Source organism: Theropithecus gelada, chromosome 9 (genome assembly GCF_003255815.1).
Source record: "Theropithecus gelada isolate Dixy chromosome 9, Tgel_1.0, whole genome shotgun sequence".
In the NCBI taxonomy this organism is placed as follows: domain Eukaryota; kingdom Metazoa; phylum Chordata; class Mammalia; order Primates; family Cercopithecidae; genus Theropithecus; species Theropithecus gelada.
The window spans coordinates 59,400,704-59,416,134 of NC_037677.1; the positions used below are offsets into that span (position 1 = coordinate 59,400,704).

The 15,431-nt window shown below is 34.4% G+C and overlaps 1 protein-coding gene across 4 annotated transcripts in view; it reads right to left on the reverse strand.

The window, feature by feature from the left end:
• Window positions 1-15,431, reverse strand: part of ADK (adenosine kinase) — a 567,868-nt gene that overhangs the window by 115,797 nt on the left and 436,640 nt on the right. For all 4 annotated transcript variants that reach the window (XM_025396542.1, XM_025396539.1, XM_025396541.1 and 1 more), the window contains 2 exons: window positions 12,588-12,623; window positions 1,413-1,527 (listed from right to left, as the gene is read on the reverse strand). In XM_025396542.1, the coding sequence (XP_025252327.1) occupies window positions 1,413-1,527; window positions 12,588-12,623 (151 nt within the window). The remainder of the gene's footprint in view (window positions 1-1,412; window positions 1,528-12,587; window positions 12,624-15,431) is intronic.

A 15,431-nucleotide genomic window follows, 5' to 3' on the forward strand; every position in this document is an offset into this window, starting at 1 on the left:
AGGCTGCTCTCCAACTCCTGGGATCAAGCAATCCTCCCACCTTGACTTCCAAAAGTGCTAGGGTTACAGGTGTGAACCACTGTGCCCACTTGTCCTCCTTTCTTTAAATCCTTCCTAGAATTTAAGGATTAGCAAGGATATCAATGTATCTTGGGAAAGCCATTCAACATCTCTGAATCTTGTTTGAAATTTTTTTAAAAAAACTTTTCTTTCTTTTTTTAAAGTTTTAATTATGGATAATTTAAAACATATCCACAAGTGGAGATAATAGCATAATGATGCCCCCATATATCCACTGTCTAGCTTCAACAATTCATTCATTACCAGTCTCATTTCATTTATACCCTCACTTTAACACTCACTGAATTACTTTGAAGCAAGTATTTTTTGAAACAAATCTCTGAATCTTGCTTTTGACTATTCTGAAATAAGAAAGTTGATCTATATGTATCTATTTATCCTATAACATCATGTTATAAACCTCAAATATAAACAATAAAATTTATTTTAAAAAAGAGAGAAAATATCTTGACAATAATTTCATCTTTGACCTGTTTCAGGCTTTATATTTAATTCAACACAAATGTACTTCATATTCACTATAACATCTTTTTTCAAGATTTACTGATCTCCTGAGTCAATACAATCCATATAGTTTGCACCAATAGATAAGAACTATAATTATATTTTACTTTGTACTTATATTTTATGAATATTATTTTAATTCCCAATTAGGTCTTTAAGATTCCTATTTTATATTTCAGTGTTCAGCAGAGTACTGAACAAACACATAGGTAATACTAAATTGCTCTGGTTTACAATAATAACTAATCAACTGATTGGTTTTAATCTGAATGGTACAGACAGAATTAAAACATTTATATTTTGGTTTTAATAGTGAGTAGCTCCACATTAACACTATTAATCATTTTAATCAATAACATGTTTGCTTACTAAATGAAATTCCTGTTTTATGAGTGCTATAAAATAGATGGTAAAATAAAACAAAAAATGAGATTTTCTTCTTGAAGGAAAAATGGAAAATGTAACTTAGTTCTGGATTGTTTTTGTTCATAATTGAGTAAATTTATTTTACTCTAGTGCAGGTATTTTATAAATGAAATGTATCCTTTTTTTTTAGGAAAGATATTTCTTGATTGACAAAATCCCCAAAATAACTAAGTAAATTATATCCAAGTGGTTTATTTAACTAAATTTTAATAAATTATCTTCTTGAACATGAAACCTTTTCTACTGAGATACAGGGTAGAAATATTTATTAAAGTAAAATATTTTATTTTATATATATTGTACATGTCTATTGTATATATTATAATAGAAAGAAAACAGAATTCTTTTGTAAATGATTAATCTCTGTAATACTAGATTCATCACAAATTTCCCACATGTACCTGTAGCCATTATAGTGTCATCTCTCCCTTGTGTGAAGATCACGATTCGCTGCCTCTTTGAGTTCATCTTTGGCAGGGCTTGTGTCTTTTTGGCTATCTCTTTAATGTCTTTAGTCTATTAACAGAAGGAAGGAAAAAATTCTCATGACCAATAAAATAAAACAAAACTTTATTAGTAGTTTAACAATTTAGCTTCTGTTGATCAAAATAAGAGATCTGCATATCTATTAAGAGACATTAAATTTTTTTTAAACCATATACAAAAGTAAATAGAATAGCACAGTGACTTCCAAGGAACCCATCAATGATCTACACAAATTTAACATGTGTGATGAATCTTATTTCACCTGTATCCTTATCCACTTGCTTTTCAGAGTATTCTAAAGTAAACCCCAAGAACTATATATAATTTCATCTATAAATGTTTTAGTATATATCTTTGAAAGGTAATGATAAACATAACCATAAAACTATTACCATACTTCAAAAATTATTAATAATGACTAAATATCAGCAAATATCCAGGCAGTTTTCAAATTCCCAATTAAAGAGAGGTTTTTATAAAGAGGAAAATTTAATTATTTTAGAGGGTTAAAGAACATAATTATGCTGACTTTGGAAAAAATACAGTTCTTATAATGCCAATTTTTCAAAGGACTGATTTGAGAGAAAGAAATGCTAATCCTTTCCTACAAAGACTTAATTTTCTTTAAAAAATATAAAGTTTAAAAAATGACAAACTAATTGTCAAACCCTGATGCTGTTTTTCACGCCACACAGGCCATAAAGTTTTACTGAAATCTTTATTGAAGTTTTCTGAAATCTTGAAACCTAACTCTTGAGCTAAAGGCAGAAGTTTTAGAATCATCTTTTCAACCATTTTGGATAATTTGAAAATCCATGTCTGTATTCAGTGGGCTTCTAAAACGGTCCATATTTTTGGGCTTTGCTAACAAAACTAATTTATTCTATCACTATGCAAAGTTTCAAATAGTTACAGAGAAAGAAATACCTATCAGAGGGGAAATACAGCTGAGTGGCATAAATGAAGGCTATATACGAGAACAAATAGAATATATGAGAGAGAAACATTTAGGCAAGCAAAGCAGACAGGTCACAATGGTTTGCAATGGTTACAAACATCACCAGAAACTGGTATTTTTAAAGGGATGACAATCTGTAGTGAAATATTTTTATATTGTTTGTTCACTCAATATTTAATAAATTCCAGATAATACATGAAGCTAAGCTTCTAATATACATAACAGGATGACTTCTAGAGGACAGTTGTTTCTGAAAAGAATAGCCATTTGTAGTAGGACAGTGCTGCTGACTTTTTAAACATGCTGACTATTTCGCTTTCGGTTGCTTATTTTAGAACAGAACTAAGCCTGAACTCTGATAAGATGAGAAGAAATTCCCTCAGTTTCAGGAGACAGACTTTTAGAAATGACTAGTGACAGCTGAAAGGACTGAAAAATGCCATGTAATATCTTCACTCACCTAAATAAATGTACGCATATAATTAAAACAACTCATGTATATTTTGGCAATTTCCTCAGCACAAACATATTTTACTACTATGGGATTTTTGCTTGTGATTAAGTACAGCTCATATTTAATAAAGATAAGAGACAAACACATTCACTTTATCATCCTGAAAGCAGAATCTTATGAATGTACTAGATGTTCTTTAAAAGAAAGTCTTTCTTCAAGGTGGTATAAGGAATACATTAAGAATAAGATTCCGGCCGGATGTAGTGGTAATCCCAGCACTTTGGGAGGCCGAGGCGGGCAGATCATGAGGTCAACAGATCAAGACCATCCTGGCCAACATGGTGAAACTCCGTCTCTACTAAAAATACAAAAATTAGTAGGGCGTGGTGGCATGTGCCTGTAGTCCCAGCTACTCCGGAGGGCTGAGGCAGGAGAATTGCTTGAACCCAGGAGGGAGAGGTTGCAGTGTGCAGAGATTGTGCCACTGCACTCCAGCCTGGTGACAGAGCGAGACATCATCTCAAAAAAAAAAAAAAAAAAAAAAAAAAAAGATTCCATGGTTGCTTTCTACCAAACTTTTGAGAAGATATATTTTGTTGAGAGCTTTGGTAATTTAATCAAAGAAATGTTTCTTATGTCTCAAATTAAACCTCATAAAATGGCAATTAAAGGACAAAATAAACTTTCCAAGTACAAAACATAATTCTTCCCAGATGTATGTAAAACTTTATTTCTCTTTCTACAGTAATTCCTCTCCTTTGTCCCCAGTAGGTTCTTCTCCCTTACAATTAAGCTCACACATCTTAACAAACAATGAAATTACAAGGACTTTTAGAATATGACAGGCTTGGATTTACTATTTGTGTGATTTGGGCCAGGTTAATAAACCTCTCGAAGCTCCATTTCTTCATCTACAAAACTAAGAAAATGTTCACATTAAAAGATTTTGGGGGATAAGTATGCTAAGTTTAGTGGGCAAAAGGTTAAAGAAAACAGGATATTTAGTCTCAAAGCATGTCCCCCTAAGATATTCATTACAAAAGAAAAAATCAAAATGTTATAGTAGAGAAAATTGACAGACATCACCTTAACCCAGATAGATCAGTTTAGTGACGCTAAAATTAGTGGATAAAACAGAATGCTTCCATAGCCCCAAAGTAGTATCTCCTCCAAGATATTTATTAAATACAATGGGAAAACAGTAACTTTACAGAGGATAAACTAGCAAACACCACCTAAACCTAGTGATCAAAGTTTAGCATCACCAACAATAAGAAAATGTGACACTGTGTACCTCCTTGATATGATGCACCAAGAAAGGAATATCACTTCTGTGGTTTTCCTGCCAAAAATGCCTAATCTCAATGTAATCATGAGAAAACATCAGACAAACTCAAATGGAAGGACATTCTACAAAAATGATTGACCAGTACTTTTCGAAAGCATAAAGTTCATGAACAACAAGAATGAGGAACTGTCACAGATTAGAAGAGACTAAGGAGACATGACAAATATGCAAATTGGGATTCGATTCTGAAACAGAAAAAGGAAATTAGAGAAAAAACAGTTGAAACCAGAATAAAGCCTGTATATAGTTCAGTTATTGTAGTTCAATGTTAATTTTCTGTTATTCTTTATACTTTGGTTATGTAAGATGTTAATATTAGGGGAAACTGGGTGAAGGGTATGTGGGAATTCTGTACTATTTTTGTATTTTTTCTAAGACTTAAGTTATTTTAAAATAAAAAGTTAAAAATTGTTGTGAGGATGAAAGAAGATGAGGTAAGTGAAATAGCTTAATGCAATATTCAGCATATACTAAGAACTTAAATACTAATTTCTTTCCTCTAATTACTCTCATTTTAATACTCTTTAAAATCGTTACGTCCTTAGGTTGCCCCAAAATCTCTAGAAAAGGCTTCAAGAGTTTTGAGTATGGAAAATTCAATTATAGTAGCTATAAGGGAGAAGACAAAGACAGGGAGGAGTAAGAAGTATGAGTTGAAAGCTCATAAAATTGAGATATGAGCTATGTATATAGCTTTAAAGTGCTCATTAAATCTTAACTTCTCTAGTCAGTAGGTACTATTATTATCCCTATTTTATAGATGAAGAACTAAAAGCCATGTATAAAGCTCTAAAGTATTCATTAAGGTAAGGCGTGGTGGCTCATGCCTGTAATCCCAGCACTCTGGAAGGTGGAGGTGGGTGAATCGCTTGAGCCTAGGAATTTGAGACTAGCCTGGGCAACATAGTAAAACTTCATCTCTACAAAAAAATACAAAAATTTGTTGGGTGTGGTGGCATGCGCCTATAGTCCCAGCTACTTAGGAGGCTGAGGTGGGAGGATGGCTTGAGCCTGGGAGACAGAGGTTTCAGGGAGCTGAGATCACACCACTGCACTCCAGCGTGGGCGACAAAGCCAGATCCTGTCTCAAAAAAAAAAAAAAAGAGAGAGAGAGAGAGAAAAAAAAAAATGACACTGGAATTTTGATAGGGATTGCATTGAATCTACAGATTGCTTGAGCCCAGGAGGCAGAGGGTACAGTGAGCTCAGATCGTACCATTGCATTCCAGCCAGGGCAACAGAGTGAGGCTGTATCAAAACAATCAATCAATCAATCAATAAAATAAAGTACTCATTAAATCTGAACTACTCTAGGCAGTAGGTACTCATACATATCCCTTTTTGTGAATGAAGAAACTGAGTCACAGATGCTAAGTAATGTGCCTAAGGTCATAAATATAAGCAGTGGAGAACAGACTAGCACCCAGAGTCTGACTCCAAGGATAATACACTTAACCATTAGTACAGTGCTTCTATAAATGCTAGCAATGTGTTTTTGTTGTTTTTATCACAAAACTATAGCATGTTCATCCTAAACCATTTTCCTACCACATTCACAAATCATTTCTCATCTTGTGTTTAAGTCTGTTATTTTTTCTTAATTAATTTGGCTGATATTTTTACTCCAGAGAATTTCAGTGCTTTTTTTTTTTTTTTTTTGAGATGGAGTTTCGCTTTTGTTGCCCAGGCTGGAGTGCAATGGTATGATCTTGGCTCACTGCAACCTCTGCCTCCTGGGTTCAATCAATTCTCCTGCCTCAGCCTCCCAAGTAACTGGGATTACAGGTGCCCACCACCCCACCCAGCTAATCTTTTTATTTTTAGTAGAGACAGGGTCTCACCATATTGGCCAGGCTGGTCTCGAACTCCTGACCTCAGGTGATTAGCCTGCCTTGGCCTCTCAAAGTGCTGGGATTACAGGCATAAGCCACCGTGCCTGGCTGAATTTTAGTTTTTGAGTTTCAAGATATTTTTCATTTCTCTCCGGGAGCGGTGGCTCATGCCTGTAATCCCAGCACTTTTGGAGGCTGAGGCAGGCAGATCACGAGGTCAGGAGATCGAGACCATCCTGGCTAACACGGTGAAACCCCATCTCTACTAAAAATACAAAAAATTAGCTGGGCATGGTGGCGGGCGCCTGTAGTCCCAGCCGCTCGGGAGGCTGAGGCAGAAGAATGGCTGAACCCGGGAGGCGGAGCTTGCAGTGAGCTGAGATCGCGTTACTGCACTCCAGCCTGGGCGACAGAGCAAGACTCCGTGTCAAATAATAATAATAATAAAATAAAAAAAGATATTTTTCATTTCTCAAAGTCATTTTGAAATCTAATCTCCTCTTCCAACATGTTGCAATGTGTGAGAGAAAGCTGTGTGGTTTATAGTAAAGAGCACTAGACATAAGAGAACTGAGTTCTGGTTCTGGCTACATAATATATTAGCTATGTGACTCTGAACAAGTCATAGAGCCTTTTTTTGGGGGGGGGTTGGAGTTTCGCTCTTGTTGCCCAGGTTGGTGTGCAATGGCGCGATTTCAGCTCACTGCAACCTCCACATCCTGGTACAAGCAATTCTCCTGCCTCAGCCTCCCAAGTAGCTGGGATTATAGGCATTCGCCACCACACCTGGCTAATTTTTTGTATTTTAAGTAGAGATGGGGTTTCACCATGTTGGCCAGGCTGGTCTCGAACTCCTGACCTCAGGTGATCCACCCACCTTGGCCTCCCAAAGTGCTGGGGTTACAGGCGTGGGAGCTAGCACGCCCGGCCATATAGCCTATTTTTTTAAATCTGTTGTTATCTATCTCTCAAGGTTTGTGCAAGTATGAATGTATTAATGATATGTTGGGAAAGGTTTTACAAACTGTGAAGCATTTTATAAATGTAGAATTATGCTTTTATTGTCATTGGTGATCACATTGTATTCCAAGTCAAAGAACATACTCTCTTCATTCTTTTTTTTTTTTTAAACGTACTTGTATCTTTGAATTGAAGATACATCTCTTTTAGATAGCATATAGTTAGACCTTAGTTTTTTTATCCAGTCTGAGAATGTCTGCCTTTTTATCATATTATTTACTCCAGATTAACATTATTATTAATATAGTTGAATTAATATCTGCCATTAGCTATTTGTTTTCCATATGTCATATTTTAAAAAATATGTTCTATCCCTTCTTTACTGCCTTGTTTTATATGAAATAGGTATTTTCCAATGTAGCATTTTAATTTCTTTTTTTTTTATTTTTTCTGTTACACACAACTTTATTATTTTGGTAGAACTACATTTCATTTTAATTACTAGTAGTGTTACTATTACTAGAAATTTTTTTTTAAATCATACTTTAATTTCTGGGACACATGTACAGAATGTGCAGGTTTGTTACAGAGGTATACACGTGCCATGGTGGTTTGCTGCAGCCATCAACCTGTCATCTACATTAGTTATTTCTCCTAATGATATCCCTCTTCTAACCCTCCACCCCCCGACAGACCCCAGTGTATGACGCTGCCCTCCCTGTGTCCATGTGTTCCCATTGTTCAATTCCCACTTATGAGTGAGAACATGTGGTGTTTGGTTTTCTGTTCCTGTGTTAGTTTGCTGAGAATGATGGTTTCTAGCTTCATCCATGTCCGTGCAAAGAGCATGAACTGGATTCCTCAAGGATCTAGAACAAGAAATACCATTTGATTCAGCAATCCCATTACTGGGTATATACCCATAGGATTATAAATCATTCTAATATAAAGACACATGCCCACATATGTTTATTGCAGCACTATTCACAATAGCAAAGACTTGGAACCAACCCAAATGCCCATCAGTGATAGGCTGGATAAAGAAAAATCTTCATTCTATTTTTAACCAGCTGATTATACAAAGGTTAAGCAATCCTGTCACAGTCTACCTAGTTCTGTAGAAAACCAGTTGTAGTGTTTCCACACATTGAGTCATCTAGCCGTACCATTTTGTTTTGTTTTCCAAATAGAAATTCCTTTAATAGTTATGCTGTTTATATGATGTGTCAGTGCCAGCTTGATCTCATATTCCCTCCCCACTTACTCCATTCCAGTCACACTGGCCTTCTGTCAGTTCCTGGAGTACTTAGTACATTAAGTACTCTCTCGTTCAGAGGCTTTTATAGTCCTGTTCTTTCTGTTTGAAATTTGTTTTGCTGTTTGTCTTGCTTTTTTTTTTTTTGTCATTGCTAGATATTCATATTTTTAGGGTCATTCCATAGCCATCATACCTAAAATAGGAACCCTTCCCACATTCTCTTTCATGGTACACTCTCTGGTCACTTCCACCTTGTCTTGGGGTCTATCAAAGTGGTATGGTACTAGCTTATCGCTTTCCCTTAACTGAACTGCTAAAATTGTCCTCTTTTCGGGTTCAGGCACCTACAAAAAAACACTACACTCTCTTAGCCAGCAGCGCCTGATTTAGGCTCTTATTTTCAGAAACTCTGAAACTCTGGGTGATCATTCATTGCATTATTTATATTTGTGAAGAACACAGGAACCTAAAAATCACCTAAGGTAATTCTTTGGTAATCAACACCGCCTGAATACATTCTCTGTAGACTTTCTACCCATGCTAATCAATGAAACTTTCTGTGATGATGTATATGTTCTATCCTGCATTAACCAATAAAGTAGTCACTAGCTACATAGTCTATAGAGTACTCAATATGTGCCTAGTATGACTGAAGGACTGAATTTAAAATTTTACACTTGATCTTAGCCAAAAGGCCGAAAAGCGATGAATTTTAAATTTTATTTAATTTTAATTAATCCTAATTTAAATAGCCACATGTGGCTAGTAGATGCTATATTGGATAGCACAATTCCATACTTTTCTCTTTCAGCAGTGTGAGATGAAAGAATCCTCATTGGTCAGAGAAAGACTACAAGTCTAGGATCTTCTGGGTAGTCAGGGGTTATGGAAGAAGTGAAAAAAGGGAAAAGGATTGCATTGTTTCCCCTGTGGGCAGAAGTATTATTCTTAGAGATCTAAAATAAAAAAAAAAAAGAAAATTTGTTACTTGGGGTAAAATGAAATAAATAATCCAATAGAGAAGGTATGAATTCTCATCATTTGGCATTTACTCAGTTGCAGACACAATGAAAATACAGAGAACATATATATATATTTAGGTTTTGAGGTGTTTTCTTTTTTTTTAAATCAATTTTCAATAGTTTAAAAAAGGTTTTATAATGAAACATGCTTTTGAGCACCTTATTTTTATTTATGTTCTAAAAATACGAACATTAATCAGTTCAGTTCAGCTCAAGAAAAGCTAGATTTAAAAACACACTCCAGTCTGAACTGATTTTCTAGAATAATAAAAGGCCTTATAAAACTTTTTACCCCAAGAATTGTCATTTTAAATTCTTAGCAGGTCTGTCATTTAAATCAGGCACTATGCAATTTTCCATCACCTATATATATATATATATATATATATATATATATATATATATAAAATCCTCTCTCTTCTGCTTTGTGTTCTGCCCAGCTCCAGTTTTTATCTCATTCTCCAGTGCCCTCCTAAGCTGCTGCTTCTAACTGAAAATTACCCAATTCAGTTTAAAGATTTTTTAAAAAATAAAGATTATTTAAAATTTGCAGAGAAGCTAACCAGAATAATAATAAATAAATAAAAAAAAACAATGCCAGTGAGAATATTTCCTGAGGAATAAACACTGGTTATTTTAAGATGCGCTTGGATTGGTCTGTCAGCAGCCAGATCACTAGTGGCAATACTCAGTGGCTTTTGGAACTGATTGGGATTTATAGTAGAAAATGAGGGTAGGACAATGGCACTGATGGAAGGAAAAAACACTCACCTTTCCTTTCTTTTAATCTTTTCACTTCTTTCTTCTCATTCATGCTCCAAATTTAGAGTCAAAATTAAAGTTAGGAGGGATAAACTGTAGATTTTTGTCTAGTTTGTCATACTAGCCAAGAGTATTAATGCATTTTCACACAGAAAACTATTAAGATAAAGTGATTTACTTTTGTTTTATTCCTTAAGAATACCACGTTTCAATCCTATGCTTTCCCATTTCTGTCTAATGGCCTAGGAAACTTTAGTGACATTATAAAATCATTGAATTTCTCTAGATAGTGTTCCATACATGGATTACATTTGATTAAAAATACCTATTTGAGGGTACCCTGCTCATGGTTCAAATATATTCTGCAATGCTTGTGATGGTTTTGGGAATATATGAAGAGACACATCAAGACATTATGTGCTTTATTTAATCTAACATATCACTGTCAATATCACTGACAGAGCAGTTTTGCTATGTCAGGAGGTAATAAGGTATGTGATTATAATCATTATCATTTTGCTTATATGCTGTAATCAATTATGGCAGATTTATAGCAAAAACAATTCTAGAATCAGTAAGTGAGAACTAATGGAAAGGTTAATACAGTGCTAGTTAGTAGAAAATAGAAAAAGTAGTTTGTTTCTATGACTGAATGTAAACCAGGCATATGAAAAGCAAGTAGCTCAAGGGGGAAATAAAAGTATTAATCAGGCTTAATAAACTATTTTTAAAAAACTGCTATGTAGACACTACAGGATCATGATTATTTGTTACACAAGTTATATTTCTAAGTATCTACAAAATTGGTTATTTTATAGAACCAAAAATACATTTTTTTATGGTAATACAGTAAACTGACAGGATACAAATGTATATTCTGAAAGTTTTTTTCTATGGGGAATTCTGATGTATCAACATATAATATAATTTTTTAAATATTAAAACTTAAAATAAATAAAACTTTAAAAAACTCCTGAAAAGTTTTATTTATATTCTTATGATCAAAACATTTGACTTTTTAATTGAATATTCCCGTGATTACATTTTGTTCTACATATAATTACCATTTTGGGAAATTAAAACGTGAAACTTAAATTAGAAAAAAACCCACTACTTGGAAATCCTTTTTCTGTATGTGACTTAACCCTAGATTTACTATAATATGGTAAAGCACAAAAGAGCAAACTTGTAAGAAACTATCACAGTTCCTAATAATTGAATACTGAGAAGCAAGGTTTTCCTATTCTGGAGTAGTTCTTTTATAGGATCTTTCAAATGGAGTATCTGTATCACATGTTCCTTGCCTTCCTCTATGAAGGGGAAGCTCTATGTCTGGTTTGTCAAGTCTGATGACATGAATAACATGCACATGTATTACTTTGTTGCTTGATAATCTGCCTTTACTACATTTAAACAAGAGTTTCACAAACTCACATAATATCTTTCTCTAGAGTTCAAAGTGAGCTTACTAGTCCTTACCAATACTATCCAATCACCACTCACCTCTTCCCTACTTGATAGACAATACTGAATAAGCAAATAAAAAGAAAGTTCCTACATTTCAGCTGTGGTTAGATTAAATTTTAAAAAATTACTACCCTGAAACATTTTAAGTTGCTGTAAGAACACAGCATTCTACATAGTTCACTCAATAAATATCATAGTCATAAAAGACTCCAACTTAGTTAATTCTCTGTCAGTTAACCTGGGTTCATATTAGTCAGTGTTTTCTAACAATCAGTTGGAAGAGGGGTATTATACAGATAAAAAACATGGTTATCTCAATTTTGCCAACAACGACCACATGGAGTTTTGAATCTTGACAGGATAATACTTGTATCAGGAAAACAGAATTAGGACCTAGACATTAAATCCAATTATTGATATTTTATTTCAGAAAATGTGTGTATATTTTATGCTACCTCCCTCTCCCCAGAAAAAAAGAGGGAGAAAGAAGAAAAGATAGGTTCAAACAGTAAGTTTATAAAAGCAGGATTTAAATTAATCAGTTCCTAACAACTGTTAAGTACAACCTTTTAGAAATTAATTTGCATAATGATAATCTACATGTGATGGGGCTGAAATTATTTAAATGACATTATATTTCATTATTTGGTCTTGTTCCACCACTGCTTTAGCAGTGAATCCTTATGAAATGTAATGCAGCTAATGAGGTAGCTTTTTAACTGAACAAACTGACAGGCCCCGTATCTGCAGAGGCAGCTTGAAACCGTGCCCAACCTCTTGGCTTCCCAAGAGGCTTTTCAAAATTCAATAAATAACATCTGTAGGCGATGTTGGGTGCAGACCTAGCAGAGTGCGTCATAACACTGTGCTGGCAGAACAAAGAAACCATGACGACTGCCAAGTTTCCATGGCAACTGCTGCGAGGCTCTGAGAGTATAATAGCACATCAATCACTGTCCAAAAGAACTTCATTATCAGCTAGAAAAAACCTTTAGGATCTGTTTAGTGTGCAATTGTGGGTTAACTCACCTCAAAGCCTTGCTCTCTAGCAAAAGTGGCAGCTTCCTGAAATTAAAAAAAAAAAGAACAGTTAATTATAAAGTGCTCGGTAATGAAGAAATAATCCATTTTTTGAAACTCATTCAGTCTTCTTTTTTATACAATTATCTCAATATACCCACATAGTTCAATTTTTATTCTTACAGCAATAAAGATTTCTTTTTTCCCTTGGAATAATAATAATAATAAAAAGGCAGCCTAATGTCAACACACTTCACAAGTTGGAATAAAGAAGATGTAGTACATGTTTTTACTGTAGCTGCCACAGTGAGTTCAGGTGTTCTGACCTCAGCAAAGAAAGACAATCCAAGGAATATGCTGGTGGTTGTGTTTTTAATTAAAACAATACCTCTCAAAAAGCTCTTATGTAGAGAAGAATGCCTGCTAATAAATGTATAAATTCAGAAAAATCATCTTTTTGCAATCCTCATAATGAAACTTACGCAGGCAAGGATCCTCAGTAGATGTTAAATTCATTGGGTAAAAAGGATGATAGAGAACTGGGTATTTCCATGGAATCAAAGTATCCCAGATTTTATGCTGGTCACGGGAGCAAAGCATAACTTTATAATGAAAGGATCAAGCTGTCATCACTTTAACCCAGTGATCGATGCTATCACTTATCATACTAATAGTGGGATCACCAAATATTCTTTGCCTTCTGTTATGATGCAGTGTGAAGTTCACAGCACCACCTATAAAGTATTCTGACTTAAATACTTAAACATGAATTAATCAAAACCTTAGTCCAGTAACTTGCAGCCTATAAGAAATACAGAGGATAGGGGAACAAGTTAAAGTATATACAGAAAAAGCAATTGAAAAAATTTCTAGGGTAGGATATTCTGCAGGACAACTAGCTTAATGTTTTTAACAAGTCAATGTAATGATAAAGTAGAAAAGGGAAAATGACCAAGAACAATGTATAAACCTTAATTGGTTTATACAAACTAGCTACAAATGATATTTTTGGGACAAGGGGAGAAATCTGAATCTGAAATGGAAATTAGATAATATTAGGAATTATCAGGTTGATTTTAAAAGTCCTTAATTCTTAAGATGAATCCTGAGGTATTTAGGAATGAAATGTCATGATATATGTAATTTATTTTAGAATACTGCAGACAAAAATTAAAGTGAAGCAAAAGTGGCAAAATGTTAACAAGTGTTAAATCTAGGTGTATGTGCTATGTAGGGGTTCAATGTCTCCTTTTTTGTTTGAATTTTTTTATAATAAACAGTCCAAAAATCCTCTTTAATATAAGATGACAGGGTAACAATAGTTGAGCATTAAAAATACATATGGTTAAAAAATTTTAGTACACAAAGTTCTTCTAGATTTTAAATATCTCAAGGACACCATCTGATGATTATTATATACCCTAAGGCTCTTATAACAGGTTACTGAATGACAAAAATACATATGTGTAATGAAATCCTTTCCTTTTCTTTACTCTTTGTGCATATACTTTAATTTTGGGATTGATAGAAAAGGGAGGCAATATTACTTTTCAACTCTACTTCCCTCTTAAAAAAAAAAAAAAAAAAACTGCAGACAACTGTCAAGAGTCTCTACATCTTAACTTACATTCTTCCAAAATTATCTTTGCCAAGAGATATTAATAGAAGGATGGGATTTGAGCCTGAGTAGTGAGCAGATCCAACTCAACTAAAACGACTGCAGCATCAAGCCATGTAAGGCAGAAAGTATAGTCAGTGTCTTCAGCAGAAATTTGGGAAGACATTGGGAAAAAAATACATGTATGCACCTATGGTCCAATGTACTAATAACCTATAGGTTAGAGAACCATTTTGAGGATTTAGAAAGGTCAAAATGTATGATTACAGCTAAACACTGAAGTCAACAGAAAGTGTTAAGCTGAAAGTACAACTCCTTACGCTATTTACTAGAGAAACATAAGCCTGACCAAGTTAGCCTTAGTTCATGTAGACAAAAATAAGCAAATAAATATTGATCTTGACAACTGGTCAATTTGTGCAAGCAAGGTTAGAGCTTTGTACATCACATAGTCAATAACATTTGCTGGCTGCGATATCAAGGAATAGGATAAGGTTCAGAAGCTATTGATGTAGTGCTTCCCAAGCTGTCACTCTGAACCAAGCAAATTCTTACGTGAAAAAGACAACAAAAAAGCTATACTAGAACCACTTATTTATATGGAACTTCATCAGAGACATGAGAGAACCCCAGGGGACTGTAAGACAAAGTTCAAAGGAAGAATCTGTAGGACTAAAATTGCACTAAGCCATAAACACTCAAAATTCACATATAGTAAAATTTTTTTAATGTCCAGTTTTGCTCATACAAATAAATTAACTGTAAAAAATTATGTGTGTGTGTGTGCGTGTGTGTGTGTGTGTATATATATATATATATATTTTTTTTTTTTTTTGAGACGGACTTTTGCTCTGGTAGCCCTGGCTGTAGTGCAGTGGTACGATCTTGGCTCACTGCAACCTCCGTCTCCTGGGTTAAAGCGATTCTCCTGCCTCAGCCTCCCGAGTAGCTGGGACTACCCACCATGCCTAGCTAATTTTGTAATTTTAGCAGAGACGGGGTTTCACCATGTTGGTCAGGCTGGTCTCGAACTCCTGACCTCAGGTGATCCGCCTGCCTTGGCCTCCCAAAGTGCTGGGATTACAGGTGTGAGTTACTGTGCCCAGCCCAAAAAAATTATTTTTAAAAATTAACTGTGATCTGTTATGGTATGGAGCTGACTAATTGCAGGAAGACACATATATAAATGTCAAATTATTATCTTTTAAGGAAACCAGGCCCTAGGACACTTCCAT